Source organism: Protopterus annectens, chromosome 8.part0, assembly GCF_019279795.1.
Source record: "Protopterus annectens isolate FY-2018-M chromosome 8.part0, PAN1.0, whole genome shotgun sequence".
In the NCBI taxonomy this organism is placed as follows: domain Eukaryota; kingdom Metazoa; phylum Chordata; order Ceratodontiformes; family Protopteridae; genus Protopterus; species Protopterus annectens.
Genome location: NC_056741.1, coordinates 713,170,877 through 713,193,208, shown reverse-complemented (window position 1 = coordinate 713,193,208; position 22,332 = coordinate 713,170,877). Strand labels below are relative to the sequence as shown.

General features: G+C 41.9%; 1 protein-coding gene across 3 annotated transcripts in view; it reads left to right on the top strand.

Annotated features, from left to right (window-relative positions):
- The window catches only part of DAP3 (death associated protein 3), a 1,113,059-nt gene that overhangs the window by 977,006 nt on the left and 113,721 nt on the right, over positions 1-22,332 (top strand). For all 3 annotated transcript variants that reach the window (XM_044080167.1, XM_044080166.1, XM_044080165.1), the window contains exon 11: positions 8,389-8,478. In XM_044080167.1, coding sequence (XP_043936102.1) covers positions 8,389-8,478 — 90 coding nt within the window. The remainder of the gene's footprint in view (positions 1-8,388; positions 8,479-22,332) is intronic.

Genomic DNA, 22,332 nt, shown 5'->3' with positions numbered 1-22,332 from the left:
TGCATAGATATTTCTATACCCCAAGTAGACTCCAGAGAATTTTTCCTCAGACAGACAGCAAATGTTGGAGGTGTGATGAGAAAGAAAGAGGTAATTGGGAATATATTTTCTGGGAGTGCAGTGAGTTGGTGGACTTAAGTATTGCCTGTGGGATGCACTCTTGGAGGTGTTGGGTGGGCAGATTGGTCTGATGAGGGAGATGATTTTTATGAGCTATTATACAGAATCAAAATTGCCTAGGCATGGTAAGGCCTTGCTGTATCTAATAATGGTGGCTGCCAAAAAAAAAAATGACTAGAAAATGGAAATCAAAATCTAAACCAGCTATACTAGAAATAGTGAATATAGTAACATAGATAAAACAAGTGAAATGGAGATCTTTAGAAAAGGCTGGGAGCAAACTACATAGGAAAAATGTGAATTATGGGGACAGTGCATACAAGGGAGGAATGATGTTTAAAAGGTGTCAGGACTTAAATGGCTATGTAATGTTTGCCTGAAGAAGATTGGGTTGATTATAAGTGATGTATAATATTTGCAACTGGGAGTGTGTCTGTAATGTAAAATGCTTGCAAGTAGGATTGTGTTGATGTGGTTTATTTTCATTTCTATAAATGTATGATTGCCTATGTAGGGACTGATGGTTTAATAAAGGTGTTTTCTTAAAAAAGGCAGGAATTGAATAATTTATGTAATGTTGTTTAGGTTATATAATAAATAGCAATATGTGTGAAGTAAAATGTTATGTTAATTATAGTGTGATTATTTTTATATGAATGTAAATTTGCCTGTGTCCCAAGTGATGATTCAATAATGGTGTTTGGAAAAAAAATATTAAGTAAAACGACATTTTGTTCTTACTGTTAACTCTTCATGTTCTCTTCCCATCTCCTAAATGTTCTAAACATAAATGACATGAAGTAGGTCATATCCTTTGTAGTCCCTACAAATTCAAAAAATTCCAGTATTTCCAGGCTTTCTTATTCTGTCATATTTCACACATGTAATTAATGCTTTCTAATACCACATTTATTAATCATTTTCCGAGTTCCTGGTTTTATACCTGTTGACCTCCATCTCCCAAATCCAGTCTCTGGTTCATTTCAAATGTACTCGTGGTTCTGGTCAAATCCTCCTGCTTTTTTCTCGGTCTCTCTCAAGCATTTTCCTTTGGAACACTGTAAAGGTTTCACTGGTATAGTCTCTCTATGAGCTTCATTATCAGTGGAATAAGGAGTAGAATCCCCTTCTGTTTGATAAGCTCACTTATTGTTGGACAAACGTTTGTATTTCCTCCTTAGCTTGTTTTGCATCAAAAATGATTTTGCCCCCAGGAAAAATATTCTGAAAATGGCTGGATACTGCAACAAGAATCTTAACACCTGCTTGTCAATATTCCCTGATTGGTGGAATAAATTTCCTCCTCTTCTGCCTGGTGCGCTGACAGTGATCATTTTCCACACTTTACTGGCTCTCACTTTTAGTATTTTGTCCTTCTGCAACAGTTTTGTCAGAATTATCTCATTCTGCTTGTAGGATTGCATCTTAACTATAAAAGGTCTAGGTTGCTCTATCATGGCCAGGTTTGGAGCATAAAAACTGTAACTATGTTCCCTTTCACTTAAAAACTCCTGCTGTGGAATAGCAGTCCAGTTGCTTATTTGTGCTTTCATAAAATTAAGCATGTCTTTTCCTTCCAGTTTCTCTGGTACAGCAGAAAATCTCAGGTTTTCCATATGAACTGTGTCCTCTAATTCTAACTTTTTTTAAAACATCTGCTCTTGAGCAGTCTCATACTCAGCCAGCCTTTTAATTATTTCAGCCTCTGTGTTTTGCAGTTTTATCAGCTCAGTCTGTTTACAGCTTATTCCATTTTTTCCAGATTTTTATTATTTGAGTTTATATACTCCTTCAGTGTTTCATTTAATCAGCTATGAGCACATTTGACTTATTTTTTCCTAGATTACTGGAAGTCCTGACTTGCACCAAAGTTGGAGCTTGATCTACTTTCTGATGAACAGCTGCAAGATTCTTCCGAGCCCTTGTTTTCCCTTCACCTTTTGTGATTGATTTTCTTTTATGTTCTCTGAATTTCTTTTTTGCTGGCATCCAGGCAGTGAATTTACTAGCCAGTTGCTAAAATTTACCCAAAAAGACAAATTCACTTGCTCTGTTTTCTGAGTTTCCATTTTCACATTGGGACCATTGAAGTTAAACTGTTACTCAGTGCGCAACAGTCTTGGAAGTTCCCGACACTTATATTTTTGAGGATTTCCTCAGACATATAGATTACCCTCTTCATTAACAGGGATTGTGTATCTCTTTGAACTGATCCATATTTTTTTCTCTTAAGAATGGTTTCAGAGCCATTTTATTTTATTTATTAATTTCCTGCCAAGACTGAACAGACAGCTTTCCTGCAGTAGCTGGAGTCAAGCATCCCAGGGCTAAATGGGAATCGTGATCAGCTTGCTTGTTCTGGATGGGCCTACCCTTTCCCTCAGCAGAGCACCCCTTCCTGTGGTGGTTCCACTGAGTTCTGCTGTAATGTTCCCTCTGATTTGGAGGTACATCCAAAAGATTGCACTAAAAAGTTTTTTCCAGCCCCCCCCCCCCAAGAATCAAGACAGAAGAGCCACATCAGCAGTCCACTTTCACAACTCCGCCATACTCTCACAACTCAGTGTGTCACTTGGCTGCAGATTGCCAGCCTTCCACTGACTCCATCATTGTGTATTCTGACATACATTCACTGGGCCAGACAAACAGGGTAACAACTGTCTTTCTGGTGTTAGGATCTCTGATACCATGGGAGTCTTTCAGTCCCTGCAAAAGGACAAATATGACTGACCTTTTGATGCTTCATGTAGGTTGAATTACCTGAGGCATTCAACCCAGAAGGGTATGCAAAGGAATATATTGGAGCTGGATGTTCATGTGTCAAATACAGCCAAGACTGGCCAAATGCAGAGGAAAGATAATTGGCTTTAACAGCTGATTAAGCAGATAGTGTCATGCTAGGAGAATCCAGTATGTGTCAGCATGAGAAGAGATAATCAGCAGCCCATCTTGCATTGCTAGGGATGGCCTACACCTTTCTTTCCATGTTTGTTGCACACTGTCCAAAGCTGGCCACCTTCTGGATATTCAAACATAACAAAAAAAGACTTTCAATACCTTTGAATCCGAATCACATCAAGATTACCTCTTCATTGCCACAGGTCTTTGTTAGTGTTGTTTAAACACCTTTATTAACTTCACACTTTGAACAATGGCTTGGGAACACACATGGTTGTAAAAAAGCAAACAAGCCATATTGAATGTTTTTTATTATACAGGTACGTTTTCTTTAACAGTCATCATTCACTCTAGCATTATATAAATTGCAATAATAAATTTAATGCGAACTTCACATCAGAAACTGTCATTAACTTTCCACAAATCCCTGAGTACCCAACCAAAAAAAAAAAAAAAAAAGTTTATCCTGGAATAAATTCAAACTGCATTCTCTAAAACTGAAAATATCAACTCTTTGGGCCCCAACAGTATACCTTTTTGATTAATCAATATCACCAGACCCACCCTGCCTGAACATTCTGTTTAACTTGGGCATAGCCACATTAACGTATGTTCCTGAGACATGGAAAATGTCTGACTTTAGTTCTCTCCATAATAATGTTAAAAAGTAAAATAAAAATAAATCTCTGCAGCAGCTTGTAGTATAGACAGACTTCCTTTCCAGACATATATAGTAATCACAGATTTTGATACCTTTGTAGACAACTCCTATCCTTTGGTCACCATGTAATGTCAGTAGTCATGAAATCATTCCGTCTCGTCCAATTATTAAATAAAGGCATTTTTGTCCAAGTGAAAAAAAGTTATCATTCCTCTGCACTCTGTCCTAATCAGACAAGTTATGCAGTCAAATAGCTGTTTTAGTATGTATCCATTCATAAACATCATAATTCCGTAGGTTAATAGGCTTGCGATCAAGGTGATCATTGGAGCATAACCCAGTTTCACAGCTGGCCCAAAGCACTGTCTGGTTAAGTGACTTGTTCAGTCACACAGTAAGCAAATGAAAAATGAGGATGTGATGAAAGGAGATACTGCCAGCACAGCTAGCTGAAATTTTGTAAATTATGTCATTTGTGAATATCAACATGATTATGTAAGATGCTTGTGTTACAACTGTATGTCCTGTGCACATCAAACTGCTTGTACAGACGCGTGTGTTGAAAAGAGTATTTGCAGAGTGCTGTTTGAAATGTAACCACAGCGTGCTGCACTGGAAGAGAACAAAAATGTACATGCCCTATTGTAACTGTGTAAATGTATATATTTTAACAGTGGAAACTGGAATACAGGAGGTGACCTTAAGAAAAATAACTGAAATTAAATTGCTTTAAGGCTAGGCCATAAAAGATGGTATCTTTCAGTTTTCAGTACAGCAAGAGACACAATGTCTGCACTAGGAAGCTTTCTGTATTGTCTATAGGGTGAAGTAATTACTAGTCTTGAAGGCACGAAGGAATGTGATTGTTTTATGGTTTCCAGCATCTTCCAGAGATCTGAGGAGAAGCCCTTGTCTGTATATTTTGACAGGTAGATGCTAATTACTGCCAGCTTCATCAATGTTTGTTTGGCCTAGGAACTAGTAGTCGGATGACAAGAAATAATGTCATTCTGCAAGTTATCCCAGCAGTAATATTTGAGATATTAATTTGAGAAGTCTCTTAGTGAGACAGAGCATTCTGTCTTATACCTGACAACAACTAGAAGATCCATTCACCACATCTGCCTTGCTCTATTAGTAAGTTTTTAGATTATAGGAATTCTCTTTTATATTCAGTAAGAAATATAGTGATTCTAAGTTTAGATATTTTTCTTTCTTTATTTGAGACTGTCCTGCAGTGTTGTTTTAAATATTTCCTGTGGTTTTGAACTCTGATGTCACTGTGAAAATATATATATTTAGTATTATCTTATTCTATTATTATTTATTATAATATGTTTAAACCTTTCATTGTGGGTGATCTGTGTAGGGATAATTAAGTTTTGAGAGTACTTTTATTTGGTGACACTGTGTGGGCCACTCCTAATAGCCTTGCTCTTGATCAAACTGCCATTTGTGTTAATATTAATATTATACAGTAAGACTGGGCACCCTTTGTTAAGGGCCTTAAGGTAGCTGGCAGGAGTGACTGATGGCAGTAAAAACTACCTTATAGTCTGGGAAGGAGGAGGCATAGCTAGCAAACCTGTGCCAGCCTTTCCCAGGTTTGTGTGCGTGTGTGTGTGTGTGTGTGTGTGTGTGTGTGTGTGTGTGTGTGTTAGCTACTTGGGCAGGGACAAGAAGCACTGGTTGGACAGAGAGGGTGCCTGGGGGTCTTGGTTTGGTCCCTCAGCTGAGGTCTGAACTCTATAGCTGTGCCAGTGGAGAGTCTTAATGGGGATGTGGAGGAGGGGGGAGAAACTAGCCCTGGACTGACTATGGTCTCTGTGTGCTCCCAAGAGAAATTACACTTGATGCAGAGAGCTGCATCTGGAAATACTGTGTGTGTACTTGTCATCCTCCCAGTATACACCCCTCACTGGTGCTGGTGGTAAGGATCACTCTCCTTGATTACTGGTCCAGTGGATGGGCATCACAGAGGGTACCAAACCCCAGACTACAAGGAGTAGCTTGTTACCAGTTCATACTGTTATTCTTACTGTACACTTAATGCCAGAATAAATTAATCTAAACCACTGGAGTAAGAGCAGAACTCACATCTTCTGATGATTTTTTTTTTATCACACGTGAGTGTGCTACTTGTTGCACCCCAGAGCTTCGTAACTAAAAAGATCACCGAAGTGAAGACCCACAACTGTTGAAACAGGATTTGAAACTCTGTTCCTGCACTCTGTCTCTTAAGACTCCTGTGTGGTTATTTCTCTTTGATCTCCTACATCTCCACAAAATGAATGGCTTCACAGACACTCAAACTAAAGATGTGACTCTTCATTAGCAAATAAGACACCCAAAAGGGCAGAATCTTTACTTCCCCTATGTCTGAAGTAATCTGTATATATAAAACAGTGATACCCTCGCCCTCTTTCAAGCATACCTTGAGTATTAGATGACTGCCATAAATTCAGTCCAGGCCTGACTTGTTTTACCCTCCTGCAGACAGGAGATGCCCTCTGAGGGCTAGGTATCTGCAATTGATTATGGTCCATGCACTGATTATTCAGTTGTAAACTATCATTTTGTGAAGAACACACAGGTGCTGAAGGAAATACAAATCTTGTGTGCTGTATGAAACACTCAAGTAGACCAAATAGATTGTAGGTATTCTGTTTTCATGTTGAAAGGAACACTGCAACATCCATTGTTCCTTAGTTTGGTAGTGTTAACAGAGCACAATAAAATGTGGCCCAAAGGTATTCTGAAGCCATTACTGCTACTAGTAACATTAACATACTATGCCTTTCAGAGTAAGGGTTTGCAGTGATGTCCTCTTGTGCATTCTCTCTGCTTCTAATTTGTAATAAACCAGCATGAGACAGATTGTATGCATTTACAGATTTACTCATGTGAAATTATATTCTTTGTGCAGTTTTAGAGTTTAATATTAAAGTAGAAACACACACTGGTGGATACAATGACCACACATTGTGGTTGCCAGTTTGTGGCACTGCACAGGTGTCAGTCACACAATGCCATGCCTTCAGCATCTCACTTTAGAGTGCTTGTACCCAGGCAGAAAGAGTGGCAAGGATAGCCTCCTGGCACTTTAGTTTAGAGAATATAGCTGCCGCTTGCTAGCTAAGAGAGCAGGACCAGTTGCAGAAGTGAGCAGAAGTCCTACAGGAATTCTGGAAGGACTCTGCACAAGTCAGTGGGTGAGGGGAGTTTTTGAGTGGGCATAAAGAACAACAATGGAAGGAAGATCCCTGCAAGTGTGGAAAGGAAGATGTAGTAGTCATTGGCATGGGAAAATTACTGCCAAAATAATAGGATCTGAAGGAGGGATCCTCCCTCTAAGAAGTATTGGATTGTACTATAGTACAACATTTTATGCTACTGTTTCTTGTGCTAAAAGACAATCTTATGCAGCTTGCTGGTAGGTCAGTCCTTGTAAAGTAGGTCAGACGTGCATCATTGATAGTTTCATTATACTGTTTCATTTTACTGGTGTGAAAACTTTGCTGCTATAAAGTAGTACACTTTTGAAAACTCTGGGATCTCAGAGTGCTTATTTGCTATGTTATTGTGAAAACACTTCAGTTAGTGAACTGCTATTTTTAAAAATGTTTTGTCATGTCTTGGAAACTGGTTTGCTTTGTAAACTTGTGTACTTAGATTTGTTTCATGTTTTCACACATGAGCCGTTCATTTACGAAGTTACCACATGGTAAATGAAATGCACTGCCCAAAGACCAAGGTCCATTGGAAGAGTTTGAGATGGCAGTAGATCTGTCACCATTGTGCTGAGAGGAGTGTAGTGATATTAGCCAGAATTGGAAGGTCAGTTCCTTAGATTGCTTTGAGGGTGTGTGATGTGATGTGGTTAGGCATTTTTCAGGAGTTATAGGAATGGAAAAAACCCAATTAACAGTTCAGAGTTTTCAGCTGGACAGAAGCAGCAGCATGGAAAGGTAGCCTGATGAAAGACTGAGAGAGGCCATAGCATTCTGTGACAGGCTGAGGAAGAGTTGCCATTTGAGTAAAGGAGATCTGGAGGTGGATCTCACTAAGGGAAGATCCAGGACACCCCTCACTAGAGTCTAAGCTCCCTCTGTGAAAGTTGCGGGGAGTCTTTGAGGTCAGCCTGGAGCAGTGGGTTTGTCTTCCTCGAGAGACTTGAGGGCAGTCTGATCCAAAATTATTTGTCAATCTCCAGTAGGAAAGAGGATTAGACAAAACTGTAGGTCTGTTTCTTCCTATGGCAAGTTGTGCCATCTTCCTGGGCCTACCTAATCAGAAATGCTTCTCTGCTCTCCAGTTTTGGAAGTCTGTGAGACCTCAGCTGCTGTCTGACGCACTCCTGAGAGAGGTGCTTCCTTGTATAAAAAGGGCTTAAGGGGTAGGCCAGAGGATTTGTGTATAGATGAGTTCCTTCAGTGGATTCCTGAAGGATGAGTTTTGAATTCACCATTTTTAGTTGTCTTGATCTGTATGTTTTTATTTGCAGATGATCAGGCAATACTGTTGTCATTGTAGCAACTGCATGTAATGTTTAAAGTTTTGTTGAGGAACTTAAACTGTGTCAGGGATTTAATGGTTTGAAGTTTCTGTCATTTAATATTCCATTAGTTGAAATTTGGTAATGATTCCCTTGCATTACTTTTCCATTGCTGCCTGTATTAATTGACTGTGTTTCTAACTTTCTTCCTCAGCCTGGTGGTGCCATTATAACTACTGTAAACAAAACTGGTTCTGTCTTTAAACCTCGTAATGCATATCTACCCCAAGAGCTTCTTGGAAAGGTAAGAAACCGGAAGCACTAGCTTCATTGTCTGTATGTTCCTGCAGAGCTTTTTGTTTACAGTTACTAAAAGCAGGAGTTTGTGTGGGTTCTGGTACAGCAATGATCCTACTCCAGTGGCCATTTTGGCAGAGACTTCCATAAAGTCTGAGCTATCTCTTTCCATGAAACAGTTGTTGATTTTTTAACCAGTTGTTTTTGAATGTGAAATAGATATTACTACCGAGTTTTGCTTGCTGTCAGAATCCAGATAAGATGGCATTTCCAAAATTTTGAGTTGCAAGGGGAGAATAAAAAAAATGGAGAGAGTATGCCATAGGTCCCACTGATTTGCAGTACATTGGGATCTCCTACTACTGTCTCCCTTTGTAAACATGTTGTATTTCCATTTCAATACGTTACTTATGTTAATGTAAGGAGAGACTTCATTATGTCGGATTGCAAAAACAACTATGGATATGTGGGCTGCAGTGCTTATGTGGGATGTTCGGCTTTGCCAGTCACTTGTATTCTGTTTGCAGACCCTACTTATACTTAAACATGGGATTTTGGGAGCTGGGAAAATCAAATTAAGACAATGAGACAAGCAACAAGTAGAGCTTGGCATTATGTAGTGAAGCTAAGATAATTGCAGTGCTGTATTTCAGTGTGGTAGTCAGTGGTGTTTGTATTAACCTGCTCATAATGTTTTATGGCCCATTTCAAATGATGCAGTTTGTCATCCTCCCTAGCTGCAATCTCTGCCCTGAAACAATCCTGCTAGTCATTGTTTTACCTGCAGGTTTCTTCCTAATTATTTGGTCTGCTTTCATAAAGCAGTACCAGAACCAGCACTCAACAAACATGGCATAATTTGTCTCTTCATGCCATGGTTTCTAATGCTTTTCTTTTTGCCAGTGACCTATGTAATGGAGAAATATGTACCTTAAGATGATGAATCAAGTAAAAGCCTCCTCCTAAAACCTCAGTAAAGAAAATAAGTGCCTTTTGAACTGTGAATAATTACCTAGCAAGAATTATCAGGTTTGTACTGCTAAAATGCTGAAGGAATGCTTAATGATGTTCATCGTGTTACACTGCTGTAGTCATCACACTTGGGTTATCCTGCCGTCAGGCGGTCCCGCAGTTGACCCGAGTTCCAAAGTCTTGGTCCGGCGTCGGTTGCTGTCACTTCTTCCCTGACGTCAGAGCGCCACGGGTATATAAGATGCAGCCAACACCATTTTCTTCAGTCTTTCTTGCTGCGCGGTGCCCAAAGCAGAAGCAACTCGCAAGTGCCGGTCGGCCGACTCCTGAGATTTTCAAATCGAATTTCAGACCAAAGTCTTCATAAAGCTAAGTACCCCGTTGGGAACCTTTTCTTGCCACAGTCCGATGTCAGAAAAAGTTAACAATTGCATTTCTTGTGGGAAGCAAATACCTCATAAGGACTTTCATTCTTATTGTATTCCTTGCCTAGGCCCAGACCATGACGTCACAGGTTGTTGGTTTTGTGCTAGGTTTAATAAACGGACTGTTAAATGTTGGTTTGATTTCGCCCGGCATTATTTTAGTAGGAAATTTAATTATACCATGCTGTCGGACCAACCGACCGGAATGCATAAAAAATGCAAAGATAAGGACAGGCAGCCGAAATCTAAACCGGACTCCGAGGCCTCTGCTAGGCCAGTCTCCGGTTTTCAGTGAGGCGCCTATGCAGCCCCTGACAGCCGCTGATTTAGAACCCCAGGCGACATCCGATTCACAAGCGGAGATTGCTAGGCCTCCACAACCTTTACCTTTAGGCCCTTCCGACTCCATACCTGAAGGAGTTTCCGGTGCAGTTGAAACGCCTTCAGTTGCAGAAGGTGTCTTCAGACCGACTACACTCACTATTAAATCCTATGCAAAACTGAAAACTCCTTTAAAAACAAAGAAGACTGTACAGCAGTCTCCAGTACAAGGGCCCATGCCTAAGAAATAGATGCTTAAGATGGCTGAAGACTTAATTACCCTAATCAGGGGTTCCCATCCCCCTCCTGATAAAAGGTCAAGGCAGGAGGAGGACTATGCTTCCTCTGACCAGGTTTCAATTTCCTCAGACTCTTCTGAGGAACAGGAATATTCTTTTCCCCTTATAAAGATTCTGATGTGAAGAGTCTATCCCTTCTGCATCTCCCCCAGAAGACTACTGTTTTGGGGAAACCTTACATACTATGAGGGAACATTTCCACTGGGAAGGCCAGGATTACTCTGATTCTAAGAAAAGGCTCCGAGAGTTCCTTTTACTACCCCAGCACAGACCACTTGCTATTCCACCTGTGTTAGATATTGTGGATGATGTTTATTCAGAATCTAGCTTTAACCCAGATTCACTACCTCCAGCACCAGCAAAACCAGACGGATAATACAGAGTCCCTGACTCCCACAAATTCCTGTATAAAAGCCCTGTTGCTGACCCAGAAACCATTTCCCAGGGTCCCAAAGGGGTTAAGGCCTCTATTGCTAAAAATCCTGTGCCCTCTGAAAGGGATTCTAGAGCACTAGACAGATGGGGAAAGAAAGTATATACCTCAGCTACTCTAGCTATGAGGGCCTTAAATTGTCAGTTTCACATGCTGAAATATCAACAATATCTGGTGTCTCAACTAAAACAAAAAATGCTCGCACATACAGACCAGCCAGATTACAAGGAAATGCAAGATTTGTTGCATTCAGCTGAACAAGTGGGAAAACATACTTTGCAATGTGGATTTGATTCATTGGAAGCTTCTTGTAGAGCAGCAGTGACAGGGTCTGTTATACGTAGGCATGCTTGGCTAAAAGAACAAACTTTACCTGATCATGTTAAAGCAAAGTTATCGGATGCACCTTTACAGCAGGATGTTTTATTTGGTGTAAAAGCAGAAGAAGTTTTAAAGAAAATGGAGGATAAGGCAAAACCCATGCAGACGGTCAAGGATTTCTTACAGGTTCAACCCCCTCGTTTCAGCAGAAATTGGCCAACCAAAAAGTGGTCCTTTCCAGCTTCTGCCAGACCACAGAGGGGCAGATACAGACGCCCAAGAGGCAGAGGCCAGCCACAAGGCGCTTACCAGCCTCGACAATGGAGTGCCACAACCTAAAAAGGAGGAGAAGACAGGTCTGAAACTACCAGAAGACAAACACAATGACTTACCCCTCAGACTACCAAGCAAAACCCTCTTGGCAGCTCCCTTGGGGGGGGGGGGGGATTAGCACTTTTTGCAGACAATTGGCACATCATCACAAAAGACAAATGGGTCCTAAATATTGTATCTCAAGGATACAGATTCCATTTTCACACTTTGCCAAGGATAAAAGGAATGCCAAACCTGCCACCAAATCAATGGGCAGAGGCTCAAAAGCAAATTTCAGCTCTCATGGACATGAGAGCCATTCAACAGGTTCCTACACAGTTGCAAGGACAAGGATTTTACTCAAGACTGTTTCTAGTTCCCCGAAAGGACATAGCCTGGAGACCCATTCTGGACCTCTCAATTCTAAACACATACCAGGAAGTACCCAAATTCAAGATGCTAACACTGCAGCAACTTCTTCCCATGCTGGGCAAGAAGGCTTGGCTAGTAACGTTGGACCTCAAGGAGGCATACCTGCATGTACCTATCAGACAAAATTGTATAAGATACCTCTGATTTATTGCACGTTCAACCCATTACCAATTCTCAGCACTGCCCTTTGGCTTATCTACTGCACCCAGGGTCTTCACAAAATTCCTGGCACCAGTAATTGCATACTGCAGACAAAGAGGGATTCAAATATATCCATACCTGGACGACTGCCTTATTCAGGCAGAAAGCAAGGACATTCTATTAAAGCATCTGCTGTTTGTCAAAAACCTACTAAGTTGCCTAGGGTACACAGTAAACGAAAAGAAGTCAAAACTAGTGCCCTCACAAGACACAATATTCCTGGGTGCCAGCTTAAATACAACGGCCCAGATGGCTTATCTCACGCCAGACAAGCAAGGACAACTGACTCAATACTTCAAAATGATGGCAACAAAGACCCAACTCCCTGCAAGAAAAATTCTGCAGGCCTTGGGATTCATGGCATCTTGCATACTACTAATACCATTTGCAAAACTGCATATGAGAAAATTACAATGGTATCTGAAAAGCGTATGGACCCAACACAGCCACAGCTTGGAAACAGTTTCACTCATTCCCTGCCTTCAACAGGAGTTTCTGTGGTGGGCTCAGGCATGTCACCTCAACAAGGGTCAGCCTTTTACCTTACCCACAGCCAGGCAAACTTTAACAACAGATGCATCGGATTATGCCTGGGGAGCACACATGGCAGGACAAGTGTATTCAGGGCAAATGGTCTGCAAACCAAAGGCATCTACATATCAATCAAAAAGAGATGCTAGCTGTACAAAATGCCCTAACAGCTTTCAAGGACCTCCTACATCCAGGGCAACTCCTAATAAAGACGGACAACACCACAGTGATGTGGTACATAAACAAGCAAGGGGGCACACTCCTACCCCCTATGCAGACAAGCAATGACCTTGTGGAACACAGCACTGACCTACCAAGTTCAACTACAAGCACAATTCCTTCCAGGAAAGAAAAACACACTGGCAGACGTTCTAAGCAGAAACATCACAGATCCTCACGAGTGGAAACTAGATCCTCAAGTATTCGCAATGATAACTCAAAAATGGGGGAGCCCAGACATAGATCTGTTTGCTTCCCCCCAAAACTACCAACTACGGAAATTCTGCACAAGGACATATACCACACACTAGCTTGAAAAGTGGACGCCATCTCATTCAGTTGGAAAACATTGACAGTGTATGCCTTTCATCCACTGCCTCTTCTGGCAAAAGTGCTGCTGAAAGCCAGATTGGAGAGGCCACAAATGATACTCATTGCTCAAGACTGGCCACACCAACACTGGTATCCAATACTAAGGAACATGGCTCAAGGCCCACCATGGATTTTACCTACAATTCCTCACCTGCTCACTCAGCAAAACAATCAGATTCTACACAGCCAGCTCAAGACTTTAAATCTGGCTGCATGGCAAATTGCCTAAACAACCAGTCAACACTTCTCTCTAAAGCTGTGATGGACGTCATTCTGGAGGCCAGGAGGCCCAGCACCAGGAAAGTCTACTCAGACAAATGGAAAAGATTCTGCGCCTGGAACCAGGCTAAAGGCCAAAATCCCTTTGTTCCAAATATTCCTCAGGTTCTTCAATATTTAACTGAGATGTTGCACAAAGGACTTTCCTTCTCTTCTATTAAGATCCACGCCTCAGCTATTTCAGCTCAATACAACACGGATCCTCCTATATTTTCACATCCATTACTAAGACAGTTCCTCAGAGGGGCTAAGAACATAAGACTGCCCCGGAGAGCACCAACACCAACTTGGGATCTCAACTTTGTTTTGGAAAAGCTTACACTTCCGACCCTTTGAACCAGCTTTCACAGCTGATCTACAGTTCCTATCATGGAAAACTGCCCTGCTGCTAGCAATAACTTCAGCACGAAGAGTCTCAGAACTACAGGCCGTAATGGCAGTGGAGCCTTTCATCATTTTTCATCAAGACAGAGTCTCTTTATGAACTAACCCCCCTTCCTTTATGCCAAAGGTGGTATGCAGTGTGGCCCTAAACCAAACCATTCATTTGCCCACCTTTTATCCAAACCCCCAGAACAAAGGAGAAAGGCTCCTTCACTCATTGGACGTTCACAGGCAATTACGTTACTACTTGGATAAAATTAAGCATTTCAGAAATTCTGACCAGCTCTTTGTATCCTATGCTGCAGGATCTCAAGGAAAAGCTATCTCAAAACAGACCATTTCAAAATAGATAGGACATTGCATCTGTTTCTGCTACACACACCATGGGAAATCTGTGCCTGGTAACATCAGGCCCCATTCCACCAGGGCTACAGCAACATCAACAGCCTTCCTCAGAGGAGTACCAACCAAGGATATTTTGGAGGCTGCAACGTGCAGTTCAGTGCACACCTTCACCAAGCCCCATCACTTACCTCTATACTCTAAAACCAGAGCTGGCTTTGCCACTGCAGTTCTGCAGGGCCTACTAGCCTGTCCAAACCCTGTTTAGTTCCACCACCCATCCTTAGCTTTGGGATTCAACCCAAGTGTGATGACTGCAGCAGTGTAACATGATGAACATAGTACAGTTTTGTACCTACCATAAATGTAGATGTTCGAGTGTTCACACTGCTGCAGTCCAGGTTACCCCTCCCTCCATCCCCTCTGAACTAGCTGGACTTATCTATACCTTTCTATCCTATACAACCTCTGGTGTATTTGCTTGTGACTGAAGGTATTGTTTTATTTTTATATGTATATTTTTATATAGCAATATGTATTGCCTACCTATTGGGGGCACCTGACATCTGGGGCAAGAAAAACTGAAGAAAATGGCGTCGGATGCATCTTGTATACCCCTGGCGCTGTGACGTCCGGGAAGAAGCGACAGCAACCGACGCCGGACCAAGACTTTGGAACTCGGGCCGACTGCGGGACCGCCTGATGGCAGGATAACTCAAGTGTGATGACTGCAGCAGTGTGAACACTCGAACATCTACATTTATGGTAGATACAAAACTGTACTTTTTGTTTGTGTGTGCGCGCGCGCGCTTGCACGCATGGATGAGCAAGCTCACTCATGCATTGTCTTGTGGAAAAAAACCTCAGTTGGTTATTGAGAAAAGATTACAGAACAACACACTTCCTTAAATTTGCCAAGTAGTTGCACTAGTTTATGTAAACAGCAGCTATACTTTTTTTTTTGATTATGTCAGTGTATACTCTTGTGTTGTGTAATGAAAAACATGCTTACATTGGTGCAATGAGAATTTCTGCTTATTTACTTTATTGGATCCAGGGCTGGATTTGATTTTTTTTTTTAGCTTTCGCTCTCATGGTGATGGCAAAATTTCTAATGAACAGGACTGGGAGCGAAATGAAGTAGAAAGTAAAAGTTAACATTCCACTCTGAAGCTGTTAGTTTCAGTGCAAGAAAACAGTGACTTGGAGATGTCAGAAAAAACAGTAGTGAGATTTTGCAGTATTGTTTATATGCTGTCTGCCTGTATAATGTACAGAGATAGTTAACTTAAAAAAATTTGCTGAATGGATAAGTCATCTTTTTTTAAACATTTTTAAAGTATGATATTTTATACTGTAACGTGGCATGTTCTTCATAGTTACTGTTTTAGTACTTATTCTTTGGTCTTCCTGCCATGCAGAAATCCACAATCAGCCCAATTTCCATTCTTTGCATTATCCCTAGCTGACGAATGTCTGAAGACTGACATCTTTACATCAGGGTATAAGAAGGGCCTCAGTTGGCATCATCCTCAATTTCTAGCTTTGCAGTCTGATGTGCTTCATGTGTGTTCAAAGAGCTCGGAGTCCATTGGTCAGTTCATTTTTCTAGGTTGCCGCCTTTTTCCAGTGAGATAAGTACCCTGTTGGGGATTTTCCCCTTTTAATTTAATGTTTAAGAAAGTCAGTATTTGCCTAAAGTGTAGGAAGCATATCCTGCATAAGGATTCACTCATCTGGTCTGTTTTGCTTGGGGCGTCAGCATGATGTCTTTAATTGTTCCGACTGCATAATTCCATGCAAAACCCCTCAAATGTAGGGCCAATGTATTAGCCACTCATATGGAGTCCTTATCTTCGGATTCCCCGGTGGCATTGCAACCCACTGCTACCACCAGGTCTTTGCAAACACCAACTTTTGTAATGCCTTTTTGAAGAAATGGAAAGACAAAAAGATAAGGACTTGGACTTTTCCAAGAGAGCTCCATCTGTAATCCCTAAGATCTGATGTTTTCATTCTTCCTCAATATATGGGTTACAAATCTGACTCTGACACATATTACAGACTAATGGATCCAACTCTAGAGCTTTCCCTCTAACCATAATACCCCAGCCAGCATACAGTATCTCAGATCTTTTTTGCCACCATCTCGCACAAACGTGGGAACTCCCTGGAGCTTAATATTAGATTTTTTGAGAATTGAGAGTAGTTTTCTGCTTTAATAGTCTTCTTTTCTGTAGCTTTTTGCTGTCCTGTCTCTACACTTACCAGGTTTATAATTTTTTTTCTTCTGTTAGACCTTCTTTCTAACTATCATTTTCTGCCTCTGTTGGTAGTCTTGTGCATACCATTGTTGGTATCATTCTTTCCTTTTTACTTTGCCTTTCCTACCCTTTTACGTGTACCCTTCCTACCATTGCTGCTAGTTTCTTCTTTAAAAAAAATGATGGCGTATGTTTTGTCTTTTCCCTTCTGTAGTGATGGCCAAGAAACCAACCAGCTTTAAGAAGTGCAGTTAATGTGGGCACAAAATTCCAAATTCCGATGCCCACAGGGAGTGCATTTATTGTCTAGGAGTGGCACATCTTTCTACTGATTGCTCTGTTTGTGCCATGTTCATCTGTAGAGCAATTTTTGATAGGAGAAACTGGTTCTTAATGGACTGCTGCCTCCATCTCTCTAAGATTTCTTCAGAGTCTTGAAAGAGATCCCCTTCTCCTTCTCCAAAAGCATGTTCTTCTATCGTGGTTTCTTCAGAGCCTCCTAAGAAGATCCATAGAACTTCAAATCCAACTTCTTAGGATCTTAAAGGAAAATCATCTGATCCTAAATCCTCTGATCCATTTGTCATATTGGTCAAGTCTGTCAAACAGCTCTCGGATCCAAGGACTTCAGATCCGACCACTTTAAGTCTCCACGAACTCACACTGGTTCGTAGTTGATCCTGTATCCCTTCTGCTCCATTCCCCCTTTCTTTAGATTAAGCGGAAGAGACAGTTGAGGCCACAGTCCACTACCTCATCTGTGAGATGCTCCAAAAAGTCTGCCCATGTGGATAGGATGATAAGGAAGTTCCTCAGAGCTCAGATTCATATGGGGATAATTCCATCTTTGTCTGCCATCAGATCCATGAACCTTCCCTCCACTTCCCATGTAGCCATATCTCCTTCTCTGAGCCATTCTATGGCTTTGGAGCCCTCAGATCTGAGAGCCCGAGAGAGTCCATGAAGGATCTGAAGAAGGCCAGGTCTTCGACTCCAGCAGTTTCCTTTACTGGTTCTGTTCCTGTCCCTTCAAATTGGGAAGAGTCCTGGAGCTGAAACATCTGTGTCAGTTCCGGGGACCAGAGTCTATTCTGATGTTGTCGGAGCCATCCTTGCCCCTCTGTGCTTCAGCACTAGATAGTTCGGGTCTGGCTTTCTCCTCGAGGCACAGATTATGGCAGGGTTGACGCTTGGCTGCCTCAGAGGTTTTGGCCCCAGTATAGCCAACCACAGCTTCTCCCAGTCCATCTGCTTTCGTGTAGTGGACACAACCTTTTCTCGTCCAAGAGATCTGATCTTTCTCTTGGATCCCATACCTGTTCCTCCAGCGGATCCACGCTCTGATCCCATCAAGCCTAATTCTACAGGGATAGCTTCCCTACAGGAAATTCTCTTTTAATCGGATATCTTCCCAGAGCATCCTACTGAGAAGGTTCCCTGCAAGAGAACATGTAAAAGGAGGCATATAGATTCCCCTGTGAATCTCTCATAGAGGTTACTGATTTTCGAGGAAGGGGAAGGGTCCCCCAGATCTCCATCAGATGATGTCTCATTTGGAGACATCCTAAGAGATACTCCCAGAGGAGTCAAGTTATTCTTGAAGCTTTTGCCTCCAGCCTATCTACATCTTGGGGAACTCCCCTGGCTAATGTTCAACCTAGTCTCTCACCGGGCATAGAAGGAATTCATCTCTATCAAACCAGTTCCCCAACACTCAGATAAAATTTTGGAACCGCCGGAGGACAGACTGCATTGGAGCAAAGGAGTCCCTGTTGATGCTATGGTTGTGGAGGCAGCCTCAAAAAAGGAGCGAGCTGAACAGAGCTCCTCTGTCCATTCCCCTAATAGACAATCGAGGATGATGGACAGATTTGGTTACTTGCTTAGATAATCCTTGTATTATTTATTCAGATGGCTAGATTAGTATGTTAGTTCTGATGAAGTTCTGGTTAATGTTTTAATGAACAAAAGCTCTTAACTGATGTTTTAAGTCAATATTTTTATCTTTATTATTTTATTGAAGTGGTGTGAACAGTCTGCTTTGGCAACTTCCACTGATGACATTTATGCAGCGGCTACCTCGTCTAATGTTCATACCTTTATTACTCAGTACAAGCTAGATTTGACTTCTAGAAGCAAAGTGGCTTTTGGTTCAGCAGATGTTCTTCATGTTTCACTGTTGCAGTCATTACATTTGGGTTATCTGCATGCAGTAGCCCTCAGTCGGCCTGGTTAACAAAGTGTTGGGTCCTGTCCCTTCTTCCATGACGTCAGGTCATCAGGGGTATAAAACATGCAACTGACGCCATTACATCAGTCTTTCTTGCCGTGCGGTGCCCAAAGCAGAAGCAGTTCGCAAGTGCCGGTCGGCCGACTCCTGATATTTTCATTTTCGAGTTTCTGAACCAAAGTCTTCAACTAAAGCTAAGTACCCCATTAGGGAAACTTTTTCTTGCTCCTTTCCGATGTCAATAAAAGTTAATTGCGTTACTTGTGGAATGCAAATATCTCTCAAAGATTTTCATTCGTACTGTATTCCTTGCCTAGGCCCTGACCATGACGTACCTTGCTGTCGGTTTTGTGCTTTAATCAGTGCACTATCAGTCGTTGGTATATTTTCACCTCTAAATATTTCAGTTCTCGGATTAATTATCCAGAAATGTTGTCTGTTAGTCATCCAATTACCGGGATTCCGAAAAAAATGCAAAGATAAAGACAGGCCACCGTGGTCCAAAGTTGCCGACGATGCTTCTTCTAAGCCACTTGCCTGTTCACTGGTACTCAGGTGCTTTCACAGCCCTTGATACCCACTACTTCTGACTCGCAGGCCTCTACTGAGACCCATTCAGAGTCTGGTATGCCACGAGATGCTTCATCTGTGGAACCTGCAGATGTCTCTACTTTGGATGGGTCCAGAGCCGCTGTGCAGGCACCGGCTTCTGAGAGTGTATTCAGGCCTATGGACTTGCATATTAAACCGAAGCCTCCTTCTTCATTTAGGCCAAAATCTCGAACCATGCCTAAGAAACAGACGCCCAGGCCGCATGCTCAGGCCTATGCCTAAAAAAACAATAAGAATGGCTGAAGATCTTATAACTCTAATCATGTTAAGCCAACCTCCTCCTCCTAAGAGACCTAGGACTGAGTTTGTTTATGAATCGTCTGACCAGGATTCTGATTTTTCTGATTCTTCTGATGATCTGGATTTCCCCTTATCTACTTATGAGGATTCTGATGCAGAGGACTGTATTCCCTCTGCTTCCCCTCCAAAGGATTGTTCTTTTGGTGAGACCTTGCATACTCTAAGGGAGCATTTCCATTGAGAAAGCCAGGATTTTTCTGATTCAAAAAAGAGGCTTAGGGATTTCTTACTCCTGCCTTCAGCATAGGCCTTTAGCTATACCTCCTGTACTAGACATTGTTGATGATGCCTTTTCAGAATGTAGTTTGGCCCCTGATTCTTTGCCTCCTGCTCCCAGAAAACCTGACAGATATTACAGGGTTCCTGATTCACACAAGTTCCTTTTTAAAAATCCTATTGCGGATCCAGAGACTATTTCACAGGGACCCAAGGGCATTAAGGCTTCTACTGCTAAAAATCCTACCCCCTCTGATAAGAGACTCCAGGGTGCTGGATAGATGGGGTAAGAAGGTTTACACTTCTGCAACCTTGGCCATTAGGGCTTTAAACTGCCAGTTTCATATGTTAAAGTATCAACAACATGTTATTGGATTGCTTAAACAGAAAATGATGTTGATTCCTGACAGTGCTGAAAATAAAGAATTACAAGATTTAATGCATTCTGCTGAACAGGTTGAAAAACATACTTTGCAATGTGGATTTGATTCATTAGAGGCCTCTTGCAGGGCTGCTGTTACTGGGTCTGTGCTCAAAAGGCATGCTTGGCTTAAGGCAATCTTTGCCTGATCGTGTTAAAGCTAAATTGTTGGATGTTCCCTTAAATCAGGACCGCCTGTTTGGCAACAAGGCTGAGGAAGTTCTTAAAAAGATGGATGTATTTAATTGTATTTACTTGTTATAGTTTTATCATTGTATTTGTATTAACTAGTATTAACTTGTGTTAACATCATCAGTGTATTTGTCAATCTAACCATGACCTTGGAGCTTTTCTCCCCGGGCCTCCACTGAAAATGGACATGTATCCAGTTGGACTAGCCCGGTCAACAAATGCAAAATAAAATAAATAAAAATAAATAAATAAATCTATGCAAACTGTTAAAGATTTCTTACAAGTTCAGCCTCCTAGATTTAGTAGACACTGGCCCTCTAAAAATTGGTCCTTTCCAGCCCCTTCCAGGTCTTCTCAAGCCAAATCCAGACGCAGCAGAAACCCCAGGTTTCAGTCCCAGGGGGCACACAAGACTAAGCAGTTGGAGGTTTCCGCACCCAAATCTGGGAGTAGTAAGACTCCCCCCTATGGAAAAGTGTCTCAGTGACGTGGTTTTAAAACTTCCAAGCACTTCCCAACTGAATGCTCCTTTAGGCTGAAAGATTGGTCTGCAGGCCAAAAACTGTGAACCCATTACCCAGGACAAATGGGTTTTAAATATAGTGTCCCAAGGATACAGATTTCACTTCTACACGTTACCAACACCAAGCGGGTGGCCAGATCTACCCCGAAATCGGTGGGCAGAGGCCCAAAATCAAGTACTCCCTCTCTTAAACATGGGGGCTATTCATTTGGTACCAGAAGAGGAAAAGGGACAAGGTTTCTATTCGAGACTTTTTCTGGCACCCAGAAAAGGCAATACATGCCATCCTATCCTGGACCTTTCTACTCTAAACACCTTTTTGGTGATTCCAAAATTCAAAATGCTGACTCTTCACCAGCTGCTTCCTATGCTAGGCAAAGATGCATGGTTGGCAACACTAGACTTAAAGAAACATACCTGCACATCCCTATCAGGGAGTCTTGCAGAAGATACCTACACTTCAAAGCAGGCTACATGCACCACCAGTTCTTTGCACTGCCCTTTGGCTTATCTACTGCACCCAGGGTATTCACAAAGTGCCTAGCTCCAGTCATTGCATTTTGCAGGCAAAGAAAGATTCAAATATACCCATACTTGGACGATTGTCTAATTCAGGCAGAAAGCCGGGACATTCTTTTGAATCATCTGACCTTTGTTCAAAGGGTACTGACTTGTTTGGGGTTCACCATAAGCGAAAAGAAATCACACCTGGTACCCTGTCAACAAATTATATTCCTGGGAGCAAGCTTGAATACAACTTCCCAGATGGCTTTCCTCAAGCCAGAGAAACGGATTCATTTGACAACCTACTTCAAACAAGTGGCCACAAAAACCCAGCTATCTGCAAGGCAAATACTGCAAGCCTTGGGGTTCATGGCCTCCTGCATTCTTCTAATTCCATATGCAAGGCTGTATATGAGGAAACTACAATGGTATCTCAAAAGCCTATGGTGTCAACATTCACAGGATCTAGAAGCAAGGATTCCTATCATATCTTGCCTACGCCTAGAGTTCCTTTGGTGGGCAGAGGCCTGCCACCAAAACAGGGGACTACCATTCACATTACCCCCTGCCGCCCAAATCTTAACAGACACATCAGACTATGCATGGGGGACTCACCTGGCAGGGAAGTGCATTCAGGGCAAATGGAACCCAAGTCAAATGCACCTGCACATAAATCAAAAGGAAATGTTAGCTGTACAGAATGCTCTGACCGCCTTCAAGGACCACATTCTTCCAGGACAACTAATGGTAAAGACG